Consider the following 27,448-nt stretch of genomic DNA (forward strand, 5'->3'; position numbering starts at 1 on the left):
GTCAAAAATGTATTTTCTACCATAGTTAGATTATAGGTTATATTGGCTGTCCACGAAGGACACACTTAGGCTATAGAGCCCATTGTGATATCACATATGTGTTTTACCATCTTTTCCGCTGATAATTTCATTTATCAGGTTCTCAATTATTTTCAGAGGTTGAGTGTGCTTCCATTAATTCCTTCAAACATTAATTAAATTAATTTTTGTTTTGACGGTGGGAATCGAACCCGCTACCCTAGGCATACCGCGAAAGGAATTGTTTATGTCTTAACCAATTGAGCTACTAAGATTTTTAATGCAATATGTTCAAGACATGTTTGTTTAATTTTAAAAAATATTTTTAAATTTCATTTCAAGAAAACCATTTCAATTTTCCAAAACTTCCTTTGTTTATATATTCTTCACGGCCCCTCCTTTTTATTTCTTTCCCACACAAATTCGAAACATCTTTGCATATATTTTTCATACCCACTCAATATATTATTTTCACTAAAACAGTTGTAAGGATGACTAGAGAAAATACTTATTTTTCCTGTTTTTCCTCCAACACATAAAAATAACAATACATGACTACTGCATTAGTTTTGTATATTTGTCTGTCCTTGCGCTAAAATAAATTTTAGAAAATTGCAACGCGGAATAATAATTTTTGTTTGTTTGTAAATATTTTTATTTTTAGAAAAAATTTCCTTGTGAGGAAAATTACAATAAAAGTTTTAATCAATTTTTATTTTCATGTATAAATATTTGAATTTATTCAATGAAAAATAATTTTTCAATTAAAATTAATCAACTGTTTCTAATTGCTATGATTTTGTTAAGGTGTAAAACTGATTAAAATTAATTTTTCAAAAAATTTCTTTTTTAATTTCTTTTATAAGTGAACAAAAATAAATTTAGATATGAAAACTATTACTTATTCTAAAAAATCCCTCCAGATAACTTCTATTGATATAGTTATTCTTAATTAGAAAATCGAACGTTTTTTGAGCAAGCTACTTTATTTTGTCAATCACGATTCATAAATTTTCAATTTTCAAGTATCAATCTCGAAACTGTGCAGAATATTGACTGCAAATTAAAGCTGTAAACATTGGCTTTCTCTTACTTTTTGAGACCATGATTTTGAAAGAACGACTTAATTTTCTTATACTATGATATTGCAAAGGGTGAAATGGTCATCAATGGATCAAATCTTCTAGAAAATTCATAATTTTGAACCATACTATACACAATTTTATATATTATCGACGTACATTTCGAGTGATTTAAAATAATGACATATATGTTTATTTATGCTACGATAATTACCTATATTTGTCTCTACGAGATTGCGTTTGCGCATAATCAAATAACATTGACATACTTTCAAAGGAAGTGTGCTTGACGCAATTATATATAATATACCTATATATATAAATTTTTTTTTTCATTATATATACACAGATAGCATTGACATACTTTTTTTTTAATATTTCAGTCAAGGATTAAATTCGTAGTTATTTATAAATAATTTTTTTTTTGTTTAATTTATTTTATTTTTTTATTGTTATCATTGTTTTGTAAATTGACAATTAATCAAATGAAAAAATAATAATTGCTAATTCTTTTTTTTTTTTTATAAATAATTAATGCATAAATAATTTATAATTAAATATGCAATAGTAAAAAAAAAATTAATTTTGTTAATTTGTTCATATATTGTCTTAAAATAGGCTACAAAATCGAGCATGAACAAACAACACTAGCGAGGACCAAAAAACTAACCTCAATATAGAAATTGCTGTAGTAGTTTTTTGATTTTTAGATTCTTGTTTTCATTTCTTCACAAAACAATTAAACATTCAAATGAAATATGACTATGCCATTCTTAATAATTATTCTTACTACATTTTCAATATAATTTTCATGAGATTACTTATCGAAGTATTAATCTATTTGGCACTTTTCGACACTTTCTTTTTATTCAAATAATGTATGAATGAATATTTGAACCATATTCTCTTGATATACTTGTATGCTTAACCGAATTTTGATTAATTTTGTTTACATAATGAAAATATATTAAATTACCTGCATGATTAGAAAATTTAAATAACAGGAATTTCTTCATTTCTAAAACACAGTTATCGATCGAGAATCTATTTAAAAAATTTTAATTTATTGATTAGAAATAAATTATATGAAATAATTTTCCATAAAATTTATTATTATTTTTGTTGGGAAACTGGTTAAATTATTACACTTGAGATAGATTTATTAATTTATTAATATTAATTATATAAATGCTTAGGTAATTAATTAATTATAATTATAATAAGAGAACACCCATATCATTTTAATTCATGTAGGTATTTTATAGAGAAAGGTGTTTGGAAGATGCACTCAATTTTAACCTTCTCAGTTATCAATTTGGAAATAGAATTTAAGAAACTTGAAAACCCCTGCAAATTTGTTTGAATCCTTACTCTTGATAGAAATAAATCAGAGATATATTGAAAATTTTACAAAATACTACATTTTCATCAAAATCCATCAAGTTGATTTAAAGTTAAATTCATTCTTATATAAATTCATATACATGCAAATAACTTTATATATTGATATATTATAAAAATTAAATTTATTTTTGCTAATTTTTTGTTTCCTTTTGTTTCAGGTGGATGACCAAATGAAATTATTACAACATTCGTGGTCTGATATGTTAGTGTTAGATCATATGCATCATCGAATGCATAATAATTTACCAGATGAAATGACCCTACCAAATGGCCAGAAATTCGATTTATTATGTTTAGGATTACTAGGTGTACCATCATTAGCCGATGTATTTAATGACCTCACAGCAAAATTACAAGAACTTAAATTTGATGTTGCTGATTATATATGTGTGAAATTTTTATTATTATTAAATCCAGGTAAGTATTTTATTTCGAGATAAATAGAATATTCGACGAAATCATTTGGAAAAAAAATTCGTTTTTAAATTAATTTTTTTTCTATTTTTTCTGTTGTAGAAGTTCGAGGAATTTCTAATAGGAAGCATGTTCAAGAAGGATATGAACAGATACAAGTAGCACTCCACGATTACGCAAGAACGTGTTATCCACAAGTGCAGGTCAGGATAATGTTTTCCAATTATAATTTCTTCCCCCTTTTTTATTAAATTTAATAGCTTTGCGAAATTATTTCTAACTTTTTTACATAAAAACGTTGAAAACTCATAAAAAAGTAAAAGTAGACTTGATACCAAAACAAAATTTGAAAGTTAAATTAAATTTGATTTAAAAACGTAGAATGTATAAGCATTCAAAGATTGTTGCTCGTCTCTTTCTTGCAAAACATATTTTTAAACAGTGTGTCGCATTTAAGATGAAGACACCCTCATATTGGCATTATTTATAAGAATATCGATTTAAAATTTTGTTCAATCATACGATTGGTCACATTTTTAAGACACTTAACCATAACCTGAACTTTAAACTCAGCCTACTACAAATTGATAAATAAGGCGCATTCTTAATATATTGCCTTACGTCGGAGATGGTTAGAGATATCTAACGCTAGGCAAAATATTAAGAATCGATCCTATTTGTCAATTTGTAGTACCAAGTATCTTGAGTTTAAAGGCCTGATTTCGGTTAAGTATTATAAAAAATGGGACAAATCACCTTGTATGATTGTGGAAAATTTCAAATCGATATTCCTATAAATAACGAAAATATGATGGTGTCTTCATCTTAAATGCAACTCACTGTATCTCTTTTTCGACATTTAACAATGACGTCACTTTTAAAGGGTCTTTCATATTTTGCGTACTCACTTTTTCAAAAACCAACCTCACTTTTCTGTCTGTTCTATTTTCTGTCCGCGATGTCCATTTTGAAGTTTTTTCTAAGCACAATCTGTCATATTACTAGTGCCCTACAAAAGTTGTAACTTAAACCAGTTTATTAAATTCTAAGACTCCATTATCTTCTCATTTTATAATGAAATATATGTTTATTAATGATTTTTTTTGTTTTTAAACTTTTCCAGGATAAATTTATGAAACTGTTAAGGGTATTACCAGATATCCATGGTATGGCCAGCCGTGGTGAGGACCATCTATATCACAAACATTGTAACGGCAGTGCACCAACACAAACACTATTAATGGAAATGTTACACGCTAAACGAAAATAACATTTAGAAGAGGACGTTGTTATTATAAATGATAATGTGATTGATAATGGTGATGATTATTATATTATTAATGATAATGATAATAATAATAATTATAATGATGAAGAAGATGATGAAGATGATATTCAACAGAACGAAGATGGATGCTCTGACCCAGGATGAAATCCTACGGGTGATTGCATCATCCTGCAATTACAACAAACAAATAATAATTTAAACTCGTCGTTACCTACGGACGTTACCAAGCTGCTATGCGCTACCTGATGACTACTACTACACTACTCCTAAACTAAATATTTAAACACTTTACTTTAAAAAAAAAAACACAGCGTCGTCTTTGAAAATGGAATTATTTTTAGTTGTGCAATAAACATTGAAGAACATTTTTTAAAAACAATATCTCTGTGGCTATCATTGAATGTGTGTTTGTTAATTGTGTGATAATTAATTTACTAAGCATAAAAAAATTTAAAATACAAAAAAAAATCAAAGCTCATAGAAGCAGAGCCACACACGTTTAATTATTTAAGTTATGCAGAAAACAAAGAAGCGCGTGATTTGAATTTGGTGATGGTATTAGTGAAACGAAAATATGGACATATAACGGAACGAGAAGAATGGATGTATTTGTGTTATTATTAAATTGGCAACGAAAGAAATATATTTTTTAGATATTTAATTAAACAAATTTAACATACAACTAGGCATCACTAGGGTACGGGGGAATCAGTTCAAAAACAATTGTGATAACAGAGAGTAAAATGTATTTTTTTATAAAATTTAAGTAATATTATTTTTTTTGAAAGTGAATTGAGTTTATGTATAAAAGATGGAAGGAAAAAATTTGACGTATAAAAAAATATAAGAGCTTGAAAAGCGACGGAATTTGAGAGCTTAAAGGATAATTACAATTTACATTATTCAAATTTGTCAATTTCTTTTTCAAGGATGAACTTTGATTTAGAAAGAAGGTCAAAAAATGTTGATAAAATAATCGGGAAAATGTTTAAACTCAATTATTTTCAAAAAAAAAAAAAACTTTCAAATATATTTTTGCGAAAATAAACCTAACAAAATAATAAAAGCACCAGTAAATATTTTAAAATTATAAAATCTATAAAATATGAAATATTTTGTGTCCAAAAAATCATAACCTTTGTCGTAATATAAATAAATAAATGTTGAAAAATATTCACGTTCTCAATTTGACCGTAGAAATGCTAATGGCTCAAAAAAATAGCTATCTATCTTTTAATGCACGAAAAACAAATTAAATGTCAACAAAAAAAAATCAAAATATGTATGAAAATTATCGTAAAAATGCTCAATATGTAAACAAAATAAATTAATTGTTGTTAGTATTTCATATTTTTCATGAAAATCTCGTCTGTAAACTATTTCATTGTTAGAAAAACGAAAGAAAGGCTTTGACTTTCAGTGGATGGAGTTTACTTATTAAAAACAGACTTTCAAGGCATTTTTTATCTGAAAAAAGTTGATTAATTTATTTTCCGACAGAAAGATTCATTTGAAAAACCATTAAAAATGCTTTAAGTTAGAGAGCGTTAATTTGTGGAAGTTATTAACATTAATTAAACACATTTTAGTTGCTTAAAATCCACTTTATTAAAATTTTTGTCTATCAAAATATTTTGTTTATGAACATTTCGACTTGTTAGTCATCTTCAGAACAATGAAGACATTTTGATAGACAAAAATTTTAATAAAGTGGATTTTAAGCAACTAAAATGTGTTTAATTAACATTAAAAATGCTTTTCGAATTTTCATTTAAATGAATCACTGTCGTCAGATGGCCTAAATAACTGTAAAGTAAAACCGGAAAAAAAGCAAAATGGATTTGAAATTATTGTTAACTTTTTTTGAAAAAAAATGTTTCAATTTAAAATATGTCACTAACAATTTAAACTAGTCGATGCTCAGTTGTATCTAGAGGGGAGGAGGGTAGTGAAACTATAACAGGATTGTGAGAAAATGTGATGGAAAAAATGAAATAAAATATTATATTGTTGGAAAAAGTATGTTAATAATTTTAAGAGAAAAAATATAAAAAATTTATTTAAATTTTATAGAAATGTGTTCACCATCATCTTTTCGAAAAATTACATTTTCTATGTTAAAAAATTCTATTGCTTACTAATAATGTTAGTTGACATATTGTTGCTTTGAGAAATAAAAAACAAAGAAAAGCATTTGTTTTTATAAATTAGAGAAAAAGAGAGAAATATATTGTTAATATAAAAAAAATAATTATATTTAAATGTCTTAAGATGATGCAGAGGTTCGATTTATTTTTTGATAAACCTAAAAAAAATAAATATTTAAAAAAAAATAAAGATGCCTTTTCAAAAGAAGTACAAAGTAGCCAGGGCAGGGATCAGTCAGTAGTGTTGTGTGTGTTACCTGTTGTTTCGTGTATTTAAGGCAAAAAACGCCCAGAACTTTGTGCCAGGAAATTCAAAATATTTTTATAAAAATATAAAATATTACTAGTTAAATTTAAAAAAATGATAAATAATAAAAAAAAATATATATATAAAAAAACCCTATTATTTTTAAAAATAATTTTTAATTATTTGTATATTAATTTTTATTGTGTTTAGCAGGATTGTGGCCACAATATCCTTGCTCCCATTTAATTATTTATTAAGTGAATTTCTTTTTTTTTTTTTTGTTAAATAATTTTTTCTTTGGAGTATCTTTGGAAAAAAAACACATTCCAGATTGTTATTTTTGTTCTGGAGGGATTTAAGGGCATCAATAATAATTTTTAAATAATTAATTAATATTTTAATTTTTTTCCCACAAATTTTTTTGTGTCTTTTGTAGATATGTTTTTCATAAGTTTAAGATTTAAGTTTTTAAGTGTAAAGAAAAAAAGGAAACATATGTTTTTTTTAATTTTCGTGATAAAACCAATTTTTTCTTTTTTTGGGTACAAGAATGTCGTGCATGAATGTTTGGAGATTTATAAATGTTTTTATTTTGTTTTGTTAAAAAAAATACACATGCCCCACATATACACACAATTTTTTTTAGTTGCTGCAAGGCGAAGATTGTAGCAACAAACACTACAAAATTTAAGATTTTTTAATTTAGCGTATAATTTTTCTTATATTTCATTTGATACATATCACATGGTATCATGACTTTTGACTCAAAGGCAATAGATACGCGACAAAATTCGGGCGATAAAAGATCCGAAGACAAATAATTTCTCACTAACCCACGGGTTGGCCATGTCTTTATTGGGGTCGTGTTAGCACGGGTCTGTTCGTGCCAACTTAACTCGAAATTTAATTTTAATATTTTAAAATTTTGCAATTCGAACACCCTGTAAATATCTACGTCAATTTGTAGTCCGTGTATATGTTAATTGATCGTTTGGTTTTGGGTTATTTTTTTACAAAATACTGAATATATTTTTGCTATAAAATTTCGCATTAATTAATAATCAATAATTTGATGATTTGCATGCGATTCGGGATTTTTATTTTTTCTCAGATTTTTTGTTCGTGGATCATTTTTCATCGAATGTTCTGTCTTTGGATCTTATATCGCGTGAATCTTTTGTCTTCAAGTGAATTGTTATAGAGCCATAACACATAAATGTGGAAATAGAATAAGTTTTTTTTTATAAATGGATAGTTCAAGTTGTCTGTTTTAAGCTCTTAAAAATAACGGAAGAATACTGGAATTGTTTAATTCAGAACTTATTAGAATGTATATTCTTTCCAAATTTACCATTCTACATCTGGCTTTTAGGCCACAAAACATAGGAGTTGAATTGAGTAATAATTCCAGTTACATTAAAAATATGAAAAGAAATTTTGCATATGCTAAAATATCTTCCATTTCCACAACAATAGCCAAATCGAGGTTATTTATCAAAACTTAGTAATATACTTTTAACCAATTTTTGAAATAAAAACATTCCCCGAAATTATTACGCGACTATTAAAAAAAAACTGCTACCATAACCAAAATATGGTTGTTCCCCCAGTGCTCTAAGTAGTTGATTTAATTCTCTAGCTTTCTCAAAAAAATAATTTCACGGCTGGTTTTACACACACTACACCAAACATTTTTTATTTCGAATAAATATAAAGAATGTGTTATTTTTTCTTTTTCTTTTAGAATATTCAATATTCTGTATAATATTCGAGTTCGATTCAATTAAATATAAAAATAACGAAAAAAAAATCATTTAAAAAAAAATTAATTAAAAAACTTTAATTTTAATTAATAAAAAAATTTGATGACGATTTGTGTTCATTATTATAATAATTTTTTTTAAATAAATTCTCTACTTACTTTTAGTAATTATTTTTTGTACATATTAATTATAAAATTAATTTTAATTAAAAAAAAAATTTAATTAAACGTACTCGAATGTTATTAAGAACAAATTATTTTGGTGGTGAAATTGTTGGCGAATAAATACAGATTGGGAGGAATAATTTATATCCTATTCATATGCATGATATTATAAATCTAGATACAATTTTGGGGTTATATTCAACTAATTTTTTTTTGATTCTATGAAGTTACTCGAAAAACAATTTTTAAACACCATGAACTTACTTGAAAAATGAAATGTCAAGTCACTAAAGTGTCATCCAAAGAAGTATAACTTCTTACAAGCGGACATAAATACACGCAAACTTTTTTCCTTAGCTTTTTTTTTCGCAAAAGTACAATAAGAAACTTTGTTAAGTCTAAATCGGGAAACTCCTAGACTTTAAAACTTCCTCTTTGAAATCACAACAGTAGAAAAAAAAAATAATAAAAAAATGTTATAATTTGAAAATAATTTTACTAATTTTTTACCATTTTGTATCTAAGTTTATTAATCATGCGTAGTAATAGATGATTTTTTTAAAACTATCGAGTGTATAATTGTTTTGTTTTTCTGTTTTAATTTATTTTTTACTTTTATTAATTAATATATATTAAAAAAATATATTATAATTATAATTAATTATATATTTTTGTTGAGAATGTATAACCCAGCCGAAGAATCTTATTAATTTTTTTTTTTTTTGTAATATAGTTTTTTTGTTTTATTTTACTTTTTTTAGAGGTTGTAACTCGTGTACAAGTCTTTGTGGTGATGGACTAACAAATTTTATGTTATTATTTTTAAAAATTAAAATAATTATTTAGTGATATAATTATTATGTTTTTAATTCATACAAAAAATTATATATATAAATATATTAAAAGAATAATAAAAAATCAAAATAATATTATTATTATTAATTTAATTTAAAATCTATATTTTTAGATTGTAAAATGTTTTTAATATGAAGATGCAAGAGCAAGGGTTGCTGTGGTCTTATTACACATACAATAAAGTTCCCCTCCACTTTCCACCCTGTTAAAATTATTTCTTTTTTTGTTTTAAATTGTTTGAAGACACTTTTTGATTTAAGGAATTATTACAAAAATTGAAAAATGGAAAATATTATATAATTTTTTTGGAAATCTTTGTGATATTTAAACAAAAAAAATGCTCACATAAACCTTACCAGATTACAAATGAGATATTTTTTCGTTAGAGAATGTTGTTATTGCTAAGAGAATATTTTTAATTTTCGAAAATATATATTTTTGTGTATTTTCTGCGTGTAAATAAGTTTATTTTTTATAGAAAATTTTCGAATCTAAAAAAAAATCTTTTTCGTGATATTTCATAGAATAAAAAAATTCTTTTTCCTGTTAAATTATAATGCATTTATTTTGACACATCAAATTGTTAAAGCTTTAGTGGTGAAAATTATTATTAAATATATTTTTCAAATTTTTCGTTCAATTCTAAATAATGTGCCTAAATATGGAGAAAATATATAGTGCTGTTTGTAAATGTGTATATAATTTTTCTGAAAACTTCGAATATTCAATCTTTTCTTTTTTTAATTCAAAATTTTACTATCTGTTCACAATTTATTTAAAAATCGTTTTCATACATAAAGAGGGCCTCCAAAATTAAAATTTGTAAAATCTCTAGTAATATTTTTACATATGTAGAATAAAGGACTACAAAACCAAATTTTTTTAACGTTTTGTCAACTTGTTTGTGACTTTCTCACCAAATAAAGTTGTAATATAATTAAAGATATATCCAATTTAACAAATTATACCCAAGTTTTAATAAAAGATTTCGATTTTAAGTAAAAAGACATAGAATGTGGAAACATAGGACAATTATTTTGTAAATATTTTATATATGAATATTCGAAATTTCTTAAAAAAAATAACAAATATCATTTTAGAAATATTTTCTTACAAATTTTATTTCTTGACAATAAAAAAAATGTTTTAATTTTTGTGTATAAAAATATATTTACAAAAATAACTATTTTTGCAAAACATAATTAATATATAAGATTGTAAATAATAATAATGAAATATTTTTTTAATCAGAATAAGAAAAATATAATAATATTTTCTTATTTTGTAATAACTTTCCAAAAAAAAAAAAAAAAAAAAACCGTTTCGAAACAGAAAGTGTCTTCATCCCTCTTCCATGCAATAAAATAATACCTCTCCATGGGTTTTAGCCACTGCTTATAAATTTGGTTTGAGCACAATATTAATATATTTCTTGAAAAAAATTTGTGCAAAATCATAAAGCTCTTATGTTTGTCCTGTAAAATTTCTCAAAAGTACGCACCAAGGGTAATAAAAGTTATTTAGCCCTTTAACTAATGTAAGCATCTAAGTATCGGTTAATAGATCGCTTGAATTAATAAAAAGTCTGAAATTAGGTATTGTTTCCGTTAAAATATTCAAAAAATATCGGTAAATAGAATGCGTTTGATGAACTTATGTTTTAAAATCTACATTTGGAGTAAGCTTGATCTGATCTGTTTGAAGCTTAAAATAGGGAACAATTGTTACATGAGACGGCCATTTTTTTATCGGATTCTCCAATTAACGAATTGTTCAGGGATTTTTACAGGATGAGTATGAGAACTGTCATTTAAAGTGTCAAAACCCACGTTATTATAAATTACACAAATCAAATGAAACAAAACAAGGAAAGAAAAATATTTTATCCTGTTTGAATGATAAAGATAGATATGATGAATCTAACCTAATTTACACATACCATTTTAAATGACAAAATTCTTAATAAGTAATCTCATTATTGAAACGAGAGAGATAAATGATATTTTTTCTTCTATGGAAAAGAGAAAGAGAATCATATCTTTCACGAAATAAAACAAATTATATCACCTTGCCTGTTATTGTAAAATATGTTGTTTGTAAATTATATAGTTTTTTGATCAGAGCTTCTCCTAAAATAAAGAAAAAAAAGTTTATTATTAATAAAAATGGAAAATGAAAAAAAAAATTACAAAAACGAAATTTAAAAAAGAAAATTATATATTTATGAACACAAAAAATATATAGATTTTCTTTTTTTGGGAAAAATTTATCATATATTTAAAAAAAAAAAAGTCCTGTGTGTACACATCTCAAACATGTGATATACTACAAATTAAATATGTACATAGTTTTATTTTAATTGGTGCGAAAAGGATGGAAAACAGTCGCTTTATATAAGTGTCTCTATCAGTGTGTAGAACGAGAACAACATGTTAGAAATAAATCACCTAATAATTAATAAAAAATATGCTTCTCGTGTTTTATTTACTTCCTTTAAACCCTCGGTTAAAAATGAATTTGAACAAGTGAAAAAAGTAATGCTTTGTCCTGCTTCTGTAAGTTGTACTGGTATGTCGTCGAATTGAACACTAGAGTAAATCTTAAATTCTTGCTCTTAAAATAGGTTGCAAGAAGATATTTAAAAAAAAGTGAAACCATTGGGAAACGAAGCCACGCAGATGATTACCATGTTGTCAAATTGGATGGTGGATCAAGAGTAAAACACATGTACTTATTTCTTCACGGTATAGGAGCATAAGTTTGTTACACGGAGAATTAAAAATTTTGCATCGTCCGGGAATCGAACCCGGGCCGCCCGCGTGGCAGGCGAGCATTCTACCACTGAACCAACGATGCTTATGAGATTTAAGAACATCGTCAAATTTGATGGTACGGTAAGTATTAAACTTAAAACTTATAAGTATATGTTACTAGTCTGGTATTCCAGGCTCATATAATTAAAATTTTTAAGACAAATTTGGAAAAAAAAATAATAATTATTATATGCAAATTTTGTAAGGAATTCGGGAAAAATTAAATAAATTGTTAAATATACAAATAAAGGCGGCGTCTGATCGACCATACCATACCATACCAAATTCCTGAGGAAATTTTGCGTAAAATAAATTTTCAGATTTCTCTAGCCTTGTTTGACGTAATTTTCCTAGGATACCGCAATATACCTACATGAATAAACTTCAAAACAAGTGACTCGAAAAACCACAACTGAAACAACGATTTTCGTGGTGTAAAAGTATTTTTTCAAATTGGATTATAGAGTAAACTTTTGAAAAAAAACAACAAAATTCTTTACATCGTCCGGGAATCGAACGCGGGCCGCCCGCGTGGCAGGCGAGCATTCTACCACTGAACCAACGATGCTTGTTGTGGTCGAGCAGGTAATTTTTTAGCAATTCCCGATTTATGTTCAGGTCAGAATAATAATTACTCTACCAACAGGTAAGCTCACATAGTTATTAATATTTATCTACTATATTTTTATAAAAGAGTAAATTTCAAGATAACCCTTTCGTTAAATTAATGATAAATTGATTTTCTACCTGTTCCGCAATGATGTATAATCATCAAAGTTCGATTATTTTAATTACTTACTCTGATACCGTTCATTAATTGATTACAAATTGAAAGACATTACTTAAAACATTGAATGCTGTTATCTTAAATTGACATTTTTAGGGATACACCCTTGTATCAAAACCAGACAGTGGAATTTGTGAACTTTCGTACACAAATTCCAATAGATAAATACAAAATCAAATAAATTCGATTGATAAAATCTTGTACTTGCATCCACTTTTATTTAAAATACGAGTTACTTAGCACAGGAAAATAACCCTAACCGAGAGAAATGTTAATTAAAGTTTTTTTAAAGAGTTGACTCTTTAAAATTTTTGACTGAAATCTGAAAAAGAATGGCATTACAAGAATTCAATTGAGAAACCTTAACCTTTCACATTAAATAGCCGAGAAACAACATTTTCTAAAAATCTAATGAAGTTTGACATCTGTAAAATATCAGATATCTGTAATGTCGTATTTCGTATAAAATAATGTTTCAAAAATTGATGGGTTTTTATTTATTTTGTTATTAATTTATCTAAGTTTAGTCAAAAGTTTGTAACGCTTAAAAATATTCATGTTACGAACACAATTTTGATATAAGTGTCCATAAAATCACCTAATTAGTCCATTTTCGGTTGTCCGCCCGTCAACACGATAACTCAAAAACGAGAATATAAAAAAAGAGATATCAATCTGAAATTTTTATAGCGTGCTGTGGATGTAAAAAGTGAGATCGAGTTCGTAAATGAGCAAAATAGGTCAATTAGGTCTTGAGTCGTTCTTAGGACCCATCTTGTAAACCGTTAGAGATTCTTTATCAAAAATAAACAACTTTTGTTTGAAACATTTTTTCGTAAACATCACTGTTTAGCCATGAGGGCGCAAATTTGGTTAGAAACGTTATATAGTAGTACTACTTTGTGGGGAAGAGTGACTATTTTTCTTTACTTACATGATGTAAACAAACAAACGATTGCCTAATCAGCACTGTCAATACATGATATTTCAACAATTACCTCAGTCAATTGTTTTTTTTTTAATGATTTTGTTTAAACATATTTGTCTCCACCAACTTTTATTGTCTTTCTTTAGCAAAAATTTTTATTTTCGTGTAAATATAAAAATTACCAAAATACAGTAATAACCAAGCATAATGTACCTATCAAAAAAATTTTATCTGGAGGTAGTTCTACGTTTTATTTTTATTTTTTGTAATACGATCGATTGGGCTAAGTTAGCTTAGTATGAAGGCTCCGATCAGCAAAGCCGAAAGCCATTTGCAATCATGTATCCACTGAATTTTTTTTCCTATACTGAGTGAGTATTTTAAATTTTCAACATTATTATTATTGAAATTTTTATCTGATCTCCCATTCCAAGAAAATAATCATTATGTAAATGGAATTAATTTAAATAAATAAACAAACACAAAAAAAAATTATATTGTTATTTTAATTTCCACGTTCACCTACAAAGACATTTTTCTATTTTTAGCATTACAAAACTTTTGTATTATTATTTTTTTTAAACCTATTAAAATATTTTTATCTAGCGGTTTAGAGGGTCAAAATGCAACAAACAACTTAATGTAACACTAATCTTTTTTTATTTAAATGAGATTCAAAAAAATAAAACACGCTGCTTTCTTTTTTGATATAAGATGAAATGGTTCAATGTGGTTTGTCCTCATTTCAAACGAAACCACCTAACGGGATAAAACACAAAAAATTATAATCCTCTATACGATTAGAGTTTAAAAGTTAGTTTTTTTGAAAAAAAATAATCATGGTCTTAAGTGTTTTTACAATAGTTTTTTTAATATTTGTTTTATTTTTATTTACGGATACTAAAAAACCAAAAGGATATCCACCAGGTAGGTAAAAAATATTTTATAATTATTTTTTTTATTTTAGTTTATTTTATAGTCGCATAAACAGCATGGTCATGTGCGACTTATAATTTTGTATTGTTTTAAAAATACCAATAAATAGGTATAATTTTTAAAATTCCGAATTTAAAAAAAAAAAGTTCCAAAAAGATTAATTTCCAAATTTATTAACTGCCAAAATATGTTATTTAAAATTTGGAATTTCAATCAAGATTGATAGCATTGTTAAAAATAATACTGCATCGTCCGGGAATCGAACCCGGGCCGCCCGCGTGGCAGGCGAGCATTCTACCACTGAACCAACGATGCTTGTATTACATGTTGATTAGCAACTTATAAGGCTGAGCAGATATAAGTAATTTTGATACAGAATGCCAAACAATTTCATAAATTTCTATAATAATAGAGCCAGCCGGTCAGTCTGTAGCGCTTTTTCTATCTTATTGACATCAAAATATTTCATTTAAATTTTAATAAAATCATTATATACATAGAAAGAAACATGTTACTCAAAACTTAAAACTGATAAATCTTTTAATAAAAAACACACCTCATGTCCGAACTGGTATAGTATTTTGGCGTTGTAATGTCGAAAAAAAGCTATCCATCGTTCGGAAATCGACTCCGGCTCACCCGTATGGCTGGCGATCATCCAACAAAACCAACCAATTTATAACCAAAATGCTTGTAAATCAAAAAATTTAGATTGTTAATTTTTAATAAAATTAATTGATCAACCATAACTTGGTTGTATTCTTAAAAAAAAAATTTAGATTTCTTTTCAAAAAGAAAAATTTCCTGACAAGTTATTCTGCCATTTATTATTGTAATATAATTAAATTTCTTAGGACCCAAATGGTTACCATTAGTGGGATGCTATCCATTATTTCGTAAATTATTAAAAACATTGGGATACCATCATTTAGTTTGGGAGCGTTTAGCCCATTATTATGGCGATTTGGTAGGTTTACGTTTGGGACGTGATCGAATTGTAATTGTATCCGGTCGTACAGCTATCAGAGAAGTATTAACTCGCGAAGAATTTGATGGACGACCAGAAGGATATTTATTTCGTTTACGCACTTTTGGAAAACGATTAGGTTTGTATATTTTTAATATCCGACACAAAAAAAGGAGTGTGATAAGTTTGACCGCTATGTGTGTTTGTCTGTGTGTGGTATCGTAGCTCCTAAACGGATGAACCGATTTTAATTTTTGGTTTGTTTGAAAGGTAACTTAACCGAGAGTGTTCCTAGCTACGTTTCAAGAAAGGTTCAGTTTAGAGACAGCTGCAAGAAAAAACTGATTTTTTGGGGATTTTAAAATTTTGTAAATTTCACTTGTAGTTCGTTTCAAAACTTGATGTTTTTAGGAATTGTTTTTACTGATGGTATATTTTGGCAAGAACAACGGCGTTTTTCCTTAAAGCATCTACGTAATTTTGGTTTTGGGCGACGTGATATGGAAGAACAAATAATGTTAGAAGCAAAAGATTTGGTTGACTCGTTTAGAGATAAATGTGGTCAACCAATTCTTATGCATACAGCGTTTGATATATCGGTGCTAAATGTATTGTGGGCAATGTTGGCTGGAGAACGTTTTGCGTTGGATGATAAACGATTAGAAGAGTTACTTCAAATTGTCCATGATATATTTCGAATGTTGGATATGTCTGGAGGCCTGTTAAATCAAATGCCATTTCTCCGGTTTTTTATTCCCGAACAATGTGGATATAATCAACATATGAGAACTTTAAATCGAATGTTTGCATTTTTAGAGGTTTGTCGAAAGTTTTGAATAATTGTTTGAAATTCATTGAAAAAAATTTATACCTTTAAGGGAACTATCGATGATCACAAGAAAGTAACTTCAAGTTGTGCCCGTGATTTGATTGATGCGTTTTTACAAAATATGAATGAAAATGATTCAAATTCGTCTTTTTCACGAGAACAATTACTTTCGTTATGTTTGGATTTATTTATGGCTGGATCCGAAACCACAAGTAATACTTTAGGATTTGCTATGTTGTATATGGTGAAATATCCTGAAGTACAAAAACGCGTTCAGAAAGAAATCGATAATGTCATTGGTCATGATCGTTGGCCATCTTTACAAGATCGAACAAGGTACAATCAAAATATTTTTCTCTATAAATATGAATTTCATTCGAAATTGAACTACCCAGAAAATAATTTAGAACTATACAAATCGGGATTATAAAAATGGGGGATTAATCGGGATTATATCGATCTTTATTTTTAACGCAGCTTCATTAAAGCAAAGAGTAAATTTTTACAGAATGAATTACGTTGAAGCTGTAATAATGGAACTGCAACGATTATTGAACATTGCTCCGGTAGCTGTAGCACATCGAGCAATGGCTGACACTCAATTATTGGGTCATGAAATTCCCAAAAACACAACACTTCTAGTATGTTTACGAAGCTTACACATGGATAAAATACACTGGGAAAATCCAGAAGAATTTAATCCTGATCGTTTTTTGGATACACATGGTAATTTAAAACGATCTCATGATGATTGGTTTGCTCCATTTGGTTTTGGTAAGGATTTTAGGAATTTTGTAACTTCTTTTAAAAATCATTTTGCTATTGTCTTTTCTAGGGCGACGTCGATGTTTAGGTGAAACTTTAGCACGATCAAGTTTATTCTTATTTTTTACATCAATTTTACATAATTATAATTTAAATTCATCACCTGAACATGAATTTCCATTTCCAGAAGGCTATGATGGTATTACAATATCACCAAAACCGTTTCATGTAATATTGACACCTCGTGCTTAATAAAAAATATTGATACTTGATAATAACATTTAAGACTGATAAAAATAATATTCAAATATTTAATAAATATCAATTTTATTAATTGTACCTCTATTTGTTATAAATAATCTAATAATTTTTAAGCGAAATAAAAAAGTTTGTAAACTAATTCTATTTTATTTAAAATTATACCTGAACGACTTTTAGGAAAGAAGAAATTTAATAGATTTTCAGGAACAATAATAATAAGAAAAGATTGTTTGAAATTAGGCAATAACATACTTTGTGCAGCAACTGTTTTCACTTGTATGTAATTATTTTTGCATATCTAAAACTATACTTTAAAATAAAATACAATAATTATACAAAATAGAGGCGAAAATCGCACGTGTCCAAAAAGAAGAAATCGTATTTGTTACTGAGTAGGATAAAATCCAAATTAACAAAAAAAGATATAAGCTGCAGGAGTGTTCCAAAATTAACGCAAGAAGTTCGAATCAGACGTTAATCTTGGGACACACTTTATTATTATTATTATAATTATATAAAAGTGATCGAATTTTACTTATTTTGTATAAAACTTTAATAAGAAAAGAAGAATCTCTGTTAATTTGTTTTATGAAAATGTACAATTTCATTTTTCATGAAAACTTAAATTTTTTTTTTGTTATAAATAAATAAAAAATTGTTATATATTTTAAATTTAGTTTTATTTTTTAAATTTTCTATCCTATTTTTTCTTTCAGAAAAAAATTTTCAAATAATTAATTATTTAGTAAAAGTAAGTATTAATTTAATTATATGTTTATTAATGATCCGGGTGGCTATGTGGTTATGGCACTTGCCTAAGAAAACAAGGTACGCTGGTTCATATCCTAGGGAGGCTATCATTTTTACTTTTAAATCTACTGAATTTTTTCTGATGTTAAAAATTTTCCACTCTTTTTATAGTTGAAATTATCTATATAGCCCTCCCTCTTGCTATAAATAACGCCACTTAAGTCATAAATCTCTATTCTGTCAGGGGGTGGGAATTTAAATAATTATAAATATATCTCACTCTTTAAAGTCATGTTCTCCTGTTATAAAATATTAAAAATATGGACAAAAATGGCTTGTAATAGCTCCGCGATCTTAGCACCTCATGTGCGGAATTTCGATTGACCAATTATACCATCTGAAAGGTCAGAAATTGGTCATAAAAGGTCAGTTGGTCTCATTAATTGGTCAGCATCAGAAAATTTTTTATTAAAGATTAAAGTTTTTCAAGGTCAATTAATAAGTTTAGCACCTCATTCGCAGAAAAAAGATATCGAGCTGAAATTTTTACAGCGTACTCAGGACGTAAAAAGTGAGGTCAAGTTCGTAAATGAGCATCATAGGTGAATTGGGTCTTGGGTCCGTAGGACCCATCTTGTAAACCGTTAGAGATAGAACAAAAGTTTAAATGTAAAATTTTTTTTCATAAACATCACTGTTTACTCGTGAGGGCGCCAATTAGGCGGAAATTTTATAATAGGTACTATACTTGATTATCAGTTATGTATGTGTCACATGTTTGTATGTGTAATGTGATAAATAAATCAACACTGACTATGCATGGTATTTCAACAATTAACTCAGTCAATTGTTTGTTTTCACTTGTATTATATATATTTGTACATATGTCACCTATAAAAAATTTGAATGAATAATAATTTTTTAATGAATAAAATTTTTTAATAAAATTTGAATGAATAATAATGGTTATTTTATATAGTAAAAAATCAATTTTCGGGATAACGTTTTCAAATTAATATAAATAAATAAATATCGTTATATATTTTAAATTTTGTTTTATTTTATTCTATCCCATTTTTCCTTTCAGAACAAAATTATGAATTAACTAATTAATTTTTTTTTTAGTAAAGGTACAAACAAATTCTTATAAAATATAGGTGAGATAAAGAAGTTGGATTGTAAATACGTAATATTCTTTTTGGATTTTCATTTTATTTTTGTGTGGTATTTGGTTTGTAAAAAAAAAGTTGATGCAAAAAAATTTTTTTAAGATGAAATTAATTATATGGAATTATGTGCAAGTAATTCGTAAATAGTTTTTATGTATTTTGATTTCATTTAAATAAAGTTGAAAACTCAAACCCTGTTTTTATTTTATTTTTCCCCATCTCTCTGTAGCTATACAATATTATTTCAGTTAAAAATAGGTGAGTATTTCGAACTTCACGATAGGTAAGTATTTCAAACTTCGTTTGCCATTTTTTTTTGTAATAATACTACTCAAAATTTTCCGAAAATGAGTTTTACTTTTTGTTATAATTTAAGAAAGTCGAAAATATGAATATAATTATTTATTAATACGAATAACAGAGCCCTAATGGTCTAATGGTTAGCGTATCTGACTTCGAATAAATAGTCCCTTGGTTCGAAACTAGGTGAGGACATATATTAAAAAAAAGTTCGTTAAATCTTTTAAGCAAAATCTGATTTTTATTTTCATTTTTTTTCAAATTTCCACCACAGCATGTTTGCCTAGTAAATGATGAAAAAATTAGTTTTTTTCGTTCAAAAACTTCAATTTTTTTCACATTTCTACTAGGAGAACATCAAGGACGGACGGAATAAGTAGTACTTGATAGCAAGGTAATTGTTGTCACCTCGTAAGTCAGAAGGTTAGTGGTCTGCACACCCGTGTTTGGTGAGTGTGACCTCTAGTGGGCAGACCAATAACTTTCTGCCAAAATAAAATTTTAGACTTTCGGGGTGAAAACACTTACTCACCTTTCTCCTTATCAGGAACTACTAATTCCCACTTATGTTCTCCTAGTACAAATGTTGAAAAAATTGAAATTTTTTTCGAAATTATATTATTTTTTGAATATAAAATTAAACTGACCAATTATTTATATTAGCTGACCAATAATTATCAGCGAATGCTTCCCGATCGCGCATAGGTGGAGTTTTTTCAATCTTTAATAAAAAATTTTCTGATGCTGACCAATTAATGAGACCAACTGACCTTTTATGACCAATTTCTGACCTTTCAGATGGTATAATTGGTCAATCGAAATTCCGCACATGAGGTGCTAAGATCGCGGAGCTGCTTGTAATGCTAAAATTTGAAATTTGAAATTAATAGGAGAGCATGTCATATAGTTTATCTAACTCATATTCTCCTATTACAAAATATTAAAATTAGTATTTATTTATGTATAAATTTTAAAAAATCGCTCGTTAAGACCATAATTTGAAATTTTGTAACAGGAGAACATGTTATATATTTTATCCTATTTTTTAATAACATATTCGCCTATTACAAAATATATTTATTTTGCTTGCTTTTTTGTTTGTACATGCTAAAATTTATTCTTAAATGAAATTTTATATGATTTTGTAATAGGAGAACATGTTATTTCACAAAAAAAAAATATGTAAGTTCCACTTTCCTACTTATGTCATAAATCACTCTTCTGTCAGAGGGTGGGATTAAAAATAACATCAAATATACCCACCCCCTGGAAATTTAAATTCCCACCTCCTGACAGATTCGTGATTTATGACATAAGTAAAACGGGTGTTATTTACAGCAAGAGGGAGGGTTATATATAGATAATTTAAACTATAAAAAGAGTGGAAAATTTTTAACATCAGAAAATATTCAGTTAATTTAAAAGTAAAATGTTAGCCTCACCAGGATATGAACCAGCGTACCTTGGTATCATAGGCAAGTGCTATAACCACACAGCCATACGGTTTATTAATGTACATATAATTAAATTAATACTTACCTTTACTAAATAATTAATTAAATGAAAATTTTTTTCTGAAAGAAACAATAGGATAGAAAATTTAAAAAATAAAACAAAATTTAAAATATATAACGATTTTTATTTATTTATAAAAAAAAAAAAATGTTTTAAGTTTTCATGAAAAATCAAATTGTACATTTTCATAAAACAAATTAACAGAGATTCTTCTTTTCTTGCGACGCCCCTGATGCGAACGTTTTATCAACAAAGAAATTTTGATGCATTAATAAATTTGTCTTATATAACATTCATATTTTTAATTATTAAATATATTTTTAATATCATTTTATTATTTTATTAGATCTTAAAGCATAATTTATAATATCTGGTTTGTTACTAAGTAACATTTTAAATTTTATGTTTTATACCATAACAGCGCGCGGTGAAGAGAATGTTGCGAGAATGTCCTCGCATTTCGAGCACTGCTCGATGAAGATTACATCGTTAGTTACGAAAACCTAACGCCACATCGATTAAACGTTCCAAACGGTGTACCGAAAAAAAAAATAAACAATACTTTCATTGTAAAAGTCAAAATAATAAAAAAAATTGTAAATTTAATTCCAAACAACTTCGGTGTTAACCATTTTTAATGTAAAATTAAAAATAAACGAGTTATGCAATAAAACAAAATTCACGACCACTTCTTTTCGGATCTAAATCGAAGAATATCGATGCTAGAAAAAAATTGATAATGATTAAAATTGTAGAAAATTTAATTTTTAACAATTTTGGTAATGTCCATTTTTCGTCGAACATTGAAAATAAACGAGTTAATCAATTTAAAACAATTCACCCTCTTTTGATCTTATTCGACTGGTGTAATTTATATCATAATTACTGCTCAAAGGTGAATAAAAATATAAACTAAACATTACACGTGTTTTAAATACTTATTCATCAAAATATTATTTGTTTTTCTATAGATCTTATTTTTTGTTAAAGATTGCCTAACGATGATTTTTAAAGTGTCATTGGGTCATTCATGATTCAATCAGATAATGTGAATTTTGTTTATAATATATTCGCATGGAAAATTTTTGCTTGATCCCATTTAAAACATACTCCTGCACGTACAAGTGCAGGTTGCGGGTGGGTAAAAAAACAAAACAAAAATATTACTTGATACTAGCGCCCTGGTTCGTGTCTCGACTTATTAATACATATTAATTAAAAATATCCTTTAAAATGAAATGCTAAAAACAATAAAATAAAAAGAAAATAGCAATTAAAAAAGGTTGATGACCTGCATAAAGTTGATGCCTTTTCGATAAATACTGTCCAGACATTATACAGTGGAACTTGGTTAAGTGCAACCTGGATAAGTGAGAAACCTCCATAAATGGAATTCATGCTGAGGTCCCAATACTGAATTACCTCTGTTAGTGGGACCAAACAAACAACTATATCTGGAATTCGTTCTTTCGATTTTATCTTCATAGTTACCTCTATATCTGAGACAGCGAGTGAATCTTATATGCATTAACTGTTCTATAACTGAGAATTGAGATATATATAGATTTGATATCGTTTAGTTTGTTTACTCACTTATTCTTATTCTATCCGCAAATTCCGTACTTTACTAATTTTGAGCCTCAATGACCTTCAATTTTAGTTTTGATTTGCTATTATACGGATGTTTATTTGAAAAATACCGAAACTAAGGCTCAAATCTTTATCAGTACGTGAAAAACTGAAGTTAATATCCGTTTTTTGAAATTGGGAAGACACGCGATGAACTCTGTATCGAATTTAATGTGCCAAAATATATTCTTTGTATAAATACAATTTGATTCTAACAGATGGCGATGCCTATTGACTGGATTGAGTAAGTATGCAATAGATGGCGTTATATTAGAAATACAAACGTTTCATATAAGCTACAATTACTGTTCCCCTTGAATAGTTTACTACAATGTAATATAACAAGAACCCAATGTAATATAACAAGAACCTAAGAGACAGCAACGATTGGCCGGGTCTGCTAGTATTATACATATATATAATACATTTTATATTATATATTATGTTATATATGTGTATAAAATTTATATTGTTATACTATATATATTTTATTTTTATTTATTCATAAAAATATGTATAACAAAACTCTAAAGTTTCTACGTCTTTCCTAATAACAAATAATCAAATCGAGTTAACAAAGATAACATAACATCAAGTTTTCATGTTTTATTTATTATTACAAATCCAAACTGTAAAATTTAAAAAAAAAATAAACTCAAACACATTTTAAGCATAGCTACTTACTTACAAATCATTGTCGTTGTGGAAAAGTGTATTATACTCTAATTATAAATATTGTCAATCAAAAAACATTTTCTCGTTCAGTTTTATACTGATGGCCGTTCTATTGTTGATATTGTTGAGTGTCTTTATTATTTTGTTAATTATTCGTTCAATTAAGAAACCATATAATTATCCTCCAGGTATGTGTTAATAATAACCTTTTTTTATGAATATTACTCATTCGAGATATCTAAATTACCCACAATAAACATATGTTAAACTATATAGTTTAATTGTTGTGAATTTATTATTTAGTTTATAATACAAATTGAATTTTTAGACGAAAACTAATGTTAAAGGCCTTCCCACACCCCTTTACATATTGATAACTACATTAGAAGGACTACAGACCAATAGAAAATCAATTATAGTTTGCTTTTTTAAATTTAAATAAAATGCCAACAATTGTTTTTTAAATAATAAATAATTTAATAACATTAAATGTAGGACCATCATGGCTACCAATTGTTGGATGTCTACCTACATTCAAGAAAAAACTAATGAAGCATGCTGGAGCAATGTATTTGGGTTTACAAGAATTGGCCGATGAATACAATACAAACATTCTAGGCTTAAAATTAGGCAAAGATCAAATAATCTGCGTTTTTGGCTACGAGCGTGTCAAAGAAGTATTAACGAACGATGATTTTACTGGTCGGCCAGATGGCTTTTTTCTTCGTCTTAGAACGTTTGGAATGCGTAAAGGAATAACATTTACTGACGGTCCAGTGTGGCACGAACAACGAAGTTTTGTTACGCGACATTTACGTAACGTCGGATTTGGAAAAAAATCAATGGAATTAAAAATAATTAACGAATGTCAAGATTTAATACAGTTTATAAATGCAAATGGACCAGATATTGATATGGAGGAATTTTTTGCTGCAAGTGTACTAAGTGTATTGTGGGATCTAACGGCAGGCAAAAGTTTAGATCGAAACGATGATAAATTAAAAGAATTATTAGTTTTACTTAAAAGAAGGTTACGGGTATTTGATGTGAGTGGTGGTTTATTGGGTCAAATGCCTTGGTTACGATTTGTTATACCAGAAAAAAGTGGATTTAATCTCATTACGAAGTTGAACGTACAAATGAGAAATTTTTTAATGGTAATTCAAATATTTCAATATAAAGAGAGGTAGGCCAGCATGTTTACTTTTTAATTATTTGCAACAGATCAAAAATTTGTGTCTTTAGTTAGTCCAATTTGCCGGGTCTCACACACAAAAACGTGGCTACCTCAATAAAGATCGAGCTTTTTATTGTTATCTAAAAATTACGCCCATACAAATATCGTCTTGCTGTAAATATTTCCAAAAAATGTACGCTGGCTTTATATCTAAGTCCGATTTGTTTAATGGAGTTTTATGTAACAGGAAACAATTTTGGAACATCATGCAACGTTTACGGGTGACGATAGTGATTTAATTTATGCGTTTATACAAGAAATGAAAATCCAACAAAAAGAAGGAAAAAATGATTCTATCTTTACAAGTATGTCTCTTAAAATCTCGAAAGAGAAACAAAAATAATTTGTTATTTTCTGTTTAGATGACCAATTATTAGCAGTAATTTTGGATTTATTTATTGCTGGATCGCACACAACCAACTCTATGAGTGGGTTTTTATTTTATAATTTGTTGTGCTATCCTGATATAAAAGTTAAAATATTAAAGGAAATTGATGCTAATATTCCAAAATCTAGAATGCCAGAACTAGCAGATCGTGTGAAGTATGTTTATATTACGAAGAAATTGCGCTCCAATTATGACTGATTGATTTTCAGACTTCCATATCTTGAAGCATTCATAATGGAAACGAGAAGAATGCAGCCAGTTGCTGGTATAGCTGGGCCGAGAAGAGTATTACAGGATTACCGAATGGATAAATACAATTTGGAAAAAGTAATTTAATCGAAACTAAACTTAAAAACTTAAAATTTTTGTAAAAAATTCTTAATTTTTAGGATGTTACAGTATTAATAAGTATTTGGTCCGTACATATGAACAAAGAATATTGGAAAGATCCAGAAGTATTTCGCCCAGAACGTTTTATTGGAAAAGATGGATTATTTTATCCAAATGAACGTATATTAAATTTTGGTTTAGGTAAAATTCAAATCGATAAAAAAAATTATTCGTATAGAATCTGATTTTATTTTTTATAGGTAAAAGACGTTGTCTTGGAGAAGCACTTGGAAAAGATTGTATATTTTTATTTTTCGCTGGTATTTTACAAAAGTTTGATGTTTTACCAGTTTCGAACATTCCATTACCATTAAAGAGGGCATACGCTGGTATAACAATGACTCCAGACCCATTTAGTATTCGTTTTGTAAACAGATAAAATATTTTATTCTTGTAATAAAAAAATGTAAATTAAATTTTACAGACTGGCGTAAATTTTTTAATCATACTATACCTAGAACTTTAGTCGAGCCTGCGACATAAAGGTAATGTGATCATCAAGGGAACGACTATTTTAGAGAAGGCCAAGTTTGGGAAGAACGTTACCGCCACATCCCTCGTGCCTTCTCTGTAGCAACGCCTTAACCTATAGATAACTATAGAGAATTAGAATAAAATTAATATATTTTCAAACAGTCCTTATTCAGATCCATATTTTTCATATCCAGTAGTTAACAAAGCAAAATTAATAGTCGGGACCCATTATTCGGAAGATTTGGGCCGCTCTTTGATTTTTACATTTAATTTAATTTTAATTTTTGTTCCTAAATAGTCGGGTTTTTTGAATTTTTAAATTTATATTGTTGGTTTGTTGACAAAAAAACATAATTATTGGTTAAATAAGTTATTTTTATTTTAAATATATATTTTGCAAAGAAAATAAATTTCTGTAAAAATTTGTACACTTATACATTAAATATTTATTTACTAGAGTACAACAGTTTTTGCAAGTATTTGGTCCGTGCATATGGATAAGGAATATTGGAAAAATCCAGAAGTATTTCGCTCTGAACATTTCATTTAAGCGGATGGAAAATTTTATCCAAATGAACGTGTTTTAAATTTGGGTATAGGTAAGTAAAAGGAATGAGTAGTGGAAAGTTTTCAGTCGAGTGTAAAAATAATTGAACCACCAAATATTGGGAAATCTGCGGAAAGCAATGTTTTCTATTTTTAGGCGAAGTAAATATCTAAATGTAATGATTTTTGGTTTGTACAACCTTAAACAATAAAACAGTCTGATTCAGAGTTTTCCCCGAAAGTTACCAAAAATTGTTTTTTGAAGATTCCTCTAAATCAGTCAGTTTTTATGTAAAATTTCCACGTAAAATTGTATATATGTTGTATAATTGTAATTAATGCCATCATCGTTTTGAATCGGATCTTAACATTTAAAACAATAAGATTTCCCAATTCTTAATTATGAAAATAGGTAACAACTTTTACACTTGTGCCACATACCTTCTGATACAGAAGTCTCAACTAAATGTTAGCATTGAACATGGCCAAGAATACTTGGAATAGATCCGGATGATGTTTTTGTATATGGTGGTCAATGAACCGGGGTGAGATGTGAGCAGAGATGGGTAAAATTTATTCGAATGACGAATAACGAATAAGAATAACAAAATTATTCGTTATCGAATGATTATTCGAATAAATTGCCACGAATAATTATTTATTAGAATACCTTATTAGATTTTCTCGAAAAATAATAACTAATGCTG

At 27.2% G+C, this 27,448-nt stretch overlaps 2 protein-coding genes and 2 non-coding genes across 5 annotated transcripts in view; 2 read left to right on the plus strand and 2 right to left on the minus strand.

The window, feature by feature from the left end:
* Window positions 1–5,270, plus strand: part of LOC123294744 (nuclear hormone receptor FTZ-F1) — a 227,908-nt gene extending 222,638 nt beyond the window's left edge. For both annotated transcript variants that reach the window (XM_044875878.1, XM_044875877.1), the window contains 3 exons: window positions 2,663–2,921; window positions 3,021–3,121; window positions 4,042–5,270. In XM_044875878.1, the coding sequence (XP_044731813.1) occupies window positions 2,663–2,921; window positions 3,021–3,121; window positions 4,042–4,188 (507 nt within the window). In that variant the 3' untranslated portion in view covers window positions 4,189–5,270. The remainder of the gene's footprint in view (window positions 1–2,662; window positions 2,922–3,020; window positions 3,122–4,041) is intronic.
* A 6,897-nt stretch (window positions 5,271–12,167) lies between these two features.
* Trnag-gcc lies at window positions 12,168–12,238 on the minus strand. The gene has a single exon. It is a non-coding gene; the product is annotated as a tRNA-Gly (tRNA).
* A 2,511-nt stretch (window positions 12,239–14,749) lies between these two features.
* LOC123296004 lies at window positions 14,750–26,137 on the plus strand. Its single transcript, XM_044877466.1, has 13 exons — window positions 14,750–14,837; window positions 15,701–15,952; window positions 16,225–16,631; window positions 16,692–16,978; window positions 17,151–17,416; window positions 17,478–17,653; window positions 23,708–23,894; window positions 24,202–24,863; window positions 25,131–25,248; window positions 25,306–25,486; window positions 25,541–25,658; window positions 25,721–25,862; window positions 25,922–26,137. The coding sequence occupies exons 1-13, from the start codon at window positions 14,750–14,752 to the stop codon at window positions 26,098–26,100; spliced, it is 3,063 nt and encodes a 1,020-aa protein (XP_044733401.1). The 3' UTR covers window positions 26,101–26,137.
* Trnag-gcc lies at window positions 15,091–15,161 on the minus strand. Its single transcript has one exon. It is a non-coding gene; the product is annotated as a tRNA-Gly (tRNA).
* Window positions 26,138–27,448: the final 1,311 nt, after the last annotated feature.

This window comes from Chrysoperla carnea, chromosome 3, assembly GCF_905475395.1.
Source record: "Chrysoperla carnea chromosome 3, inChrCarn1.1, whole genome shotgun sequence".
NCBI lineage: Eukaryota > Metazoa > Arthropoda > Insecta > Neuroptera > Chrysopidae > Chrysoperla > Chrysoperla carnea.

What these genes read in the sequence shown, in the direction of transcription:
- LOC123296004 (XM_044877466.1), top strand. Translation starts at nt 14,750, where the DNA reads ATGGTCTTAAGTGTTTTTACAATAGTTTTTTTAATATTTGTTTTATTT. An exon ending in GTTTGCTCCATTTGGTTTTG is followed by an intron (nt 17,417 to 17,477) that starts GTAAGGATTTTA and finishes TGTCTTTTCTAG; the next exon opens with GGCGACGTCGATGTTTAGGT. An exon ending in AAATGAGAAATTTTTTAATG is followed by an intron (nt 24,864 to 25,130) that starts GTAATTCAAATA and finishes TTTATGTAACAG; the next exon opens with GAAACAATTTTGGAACATCA.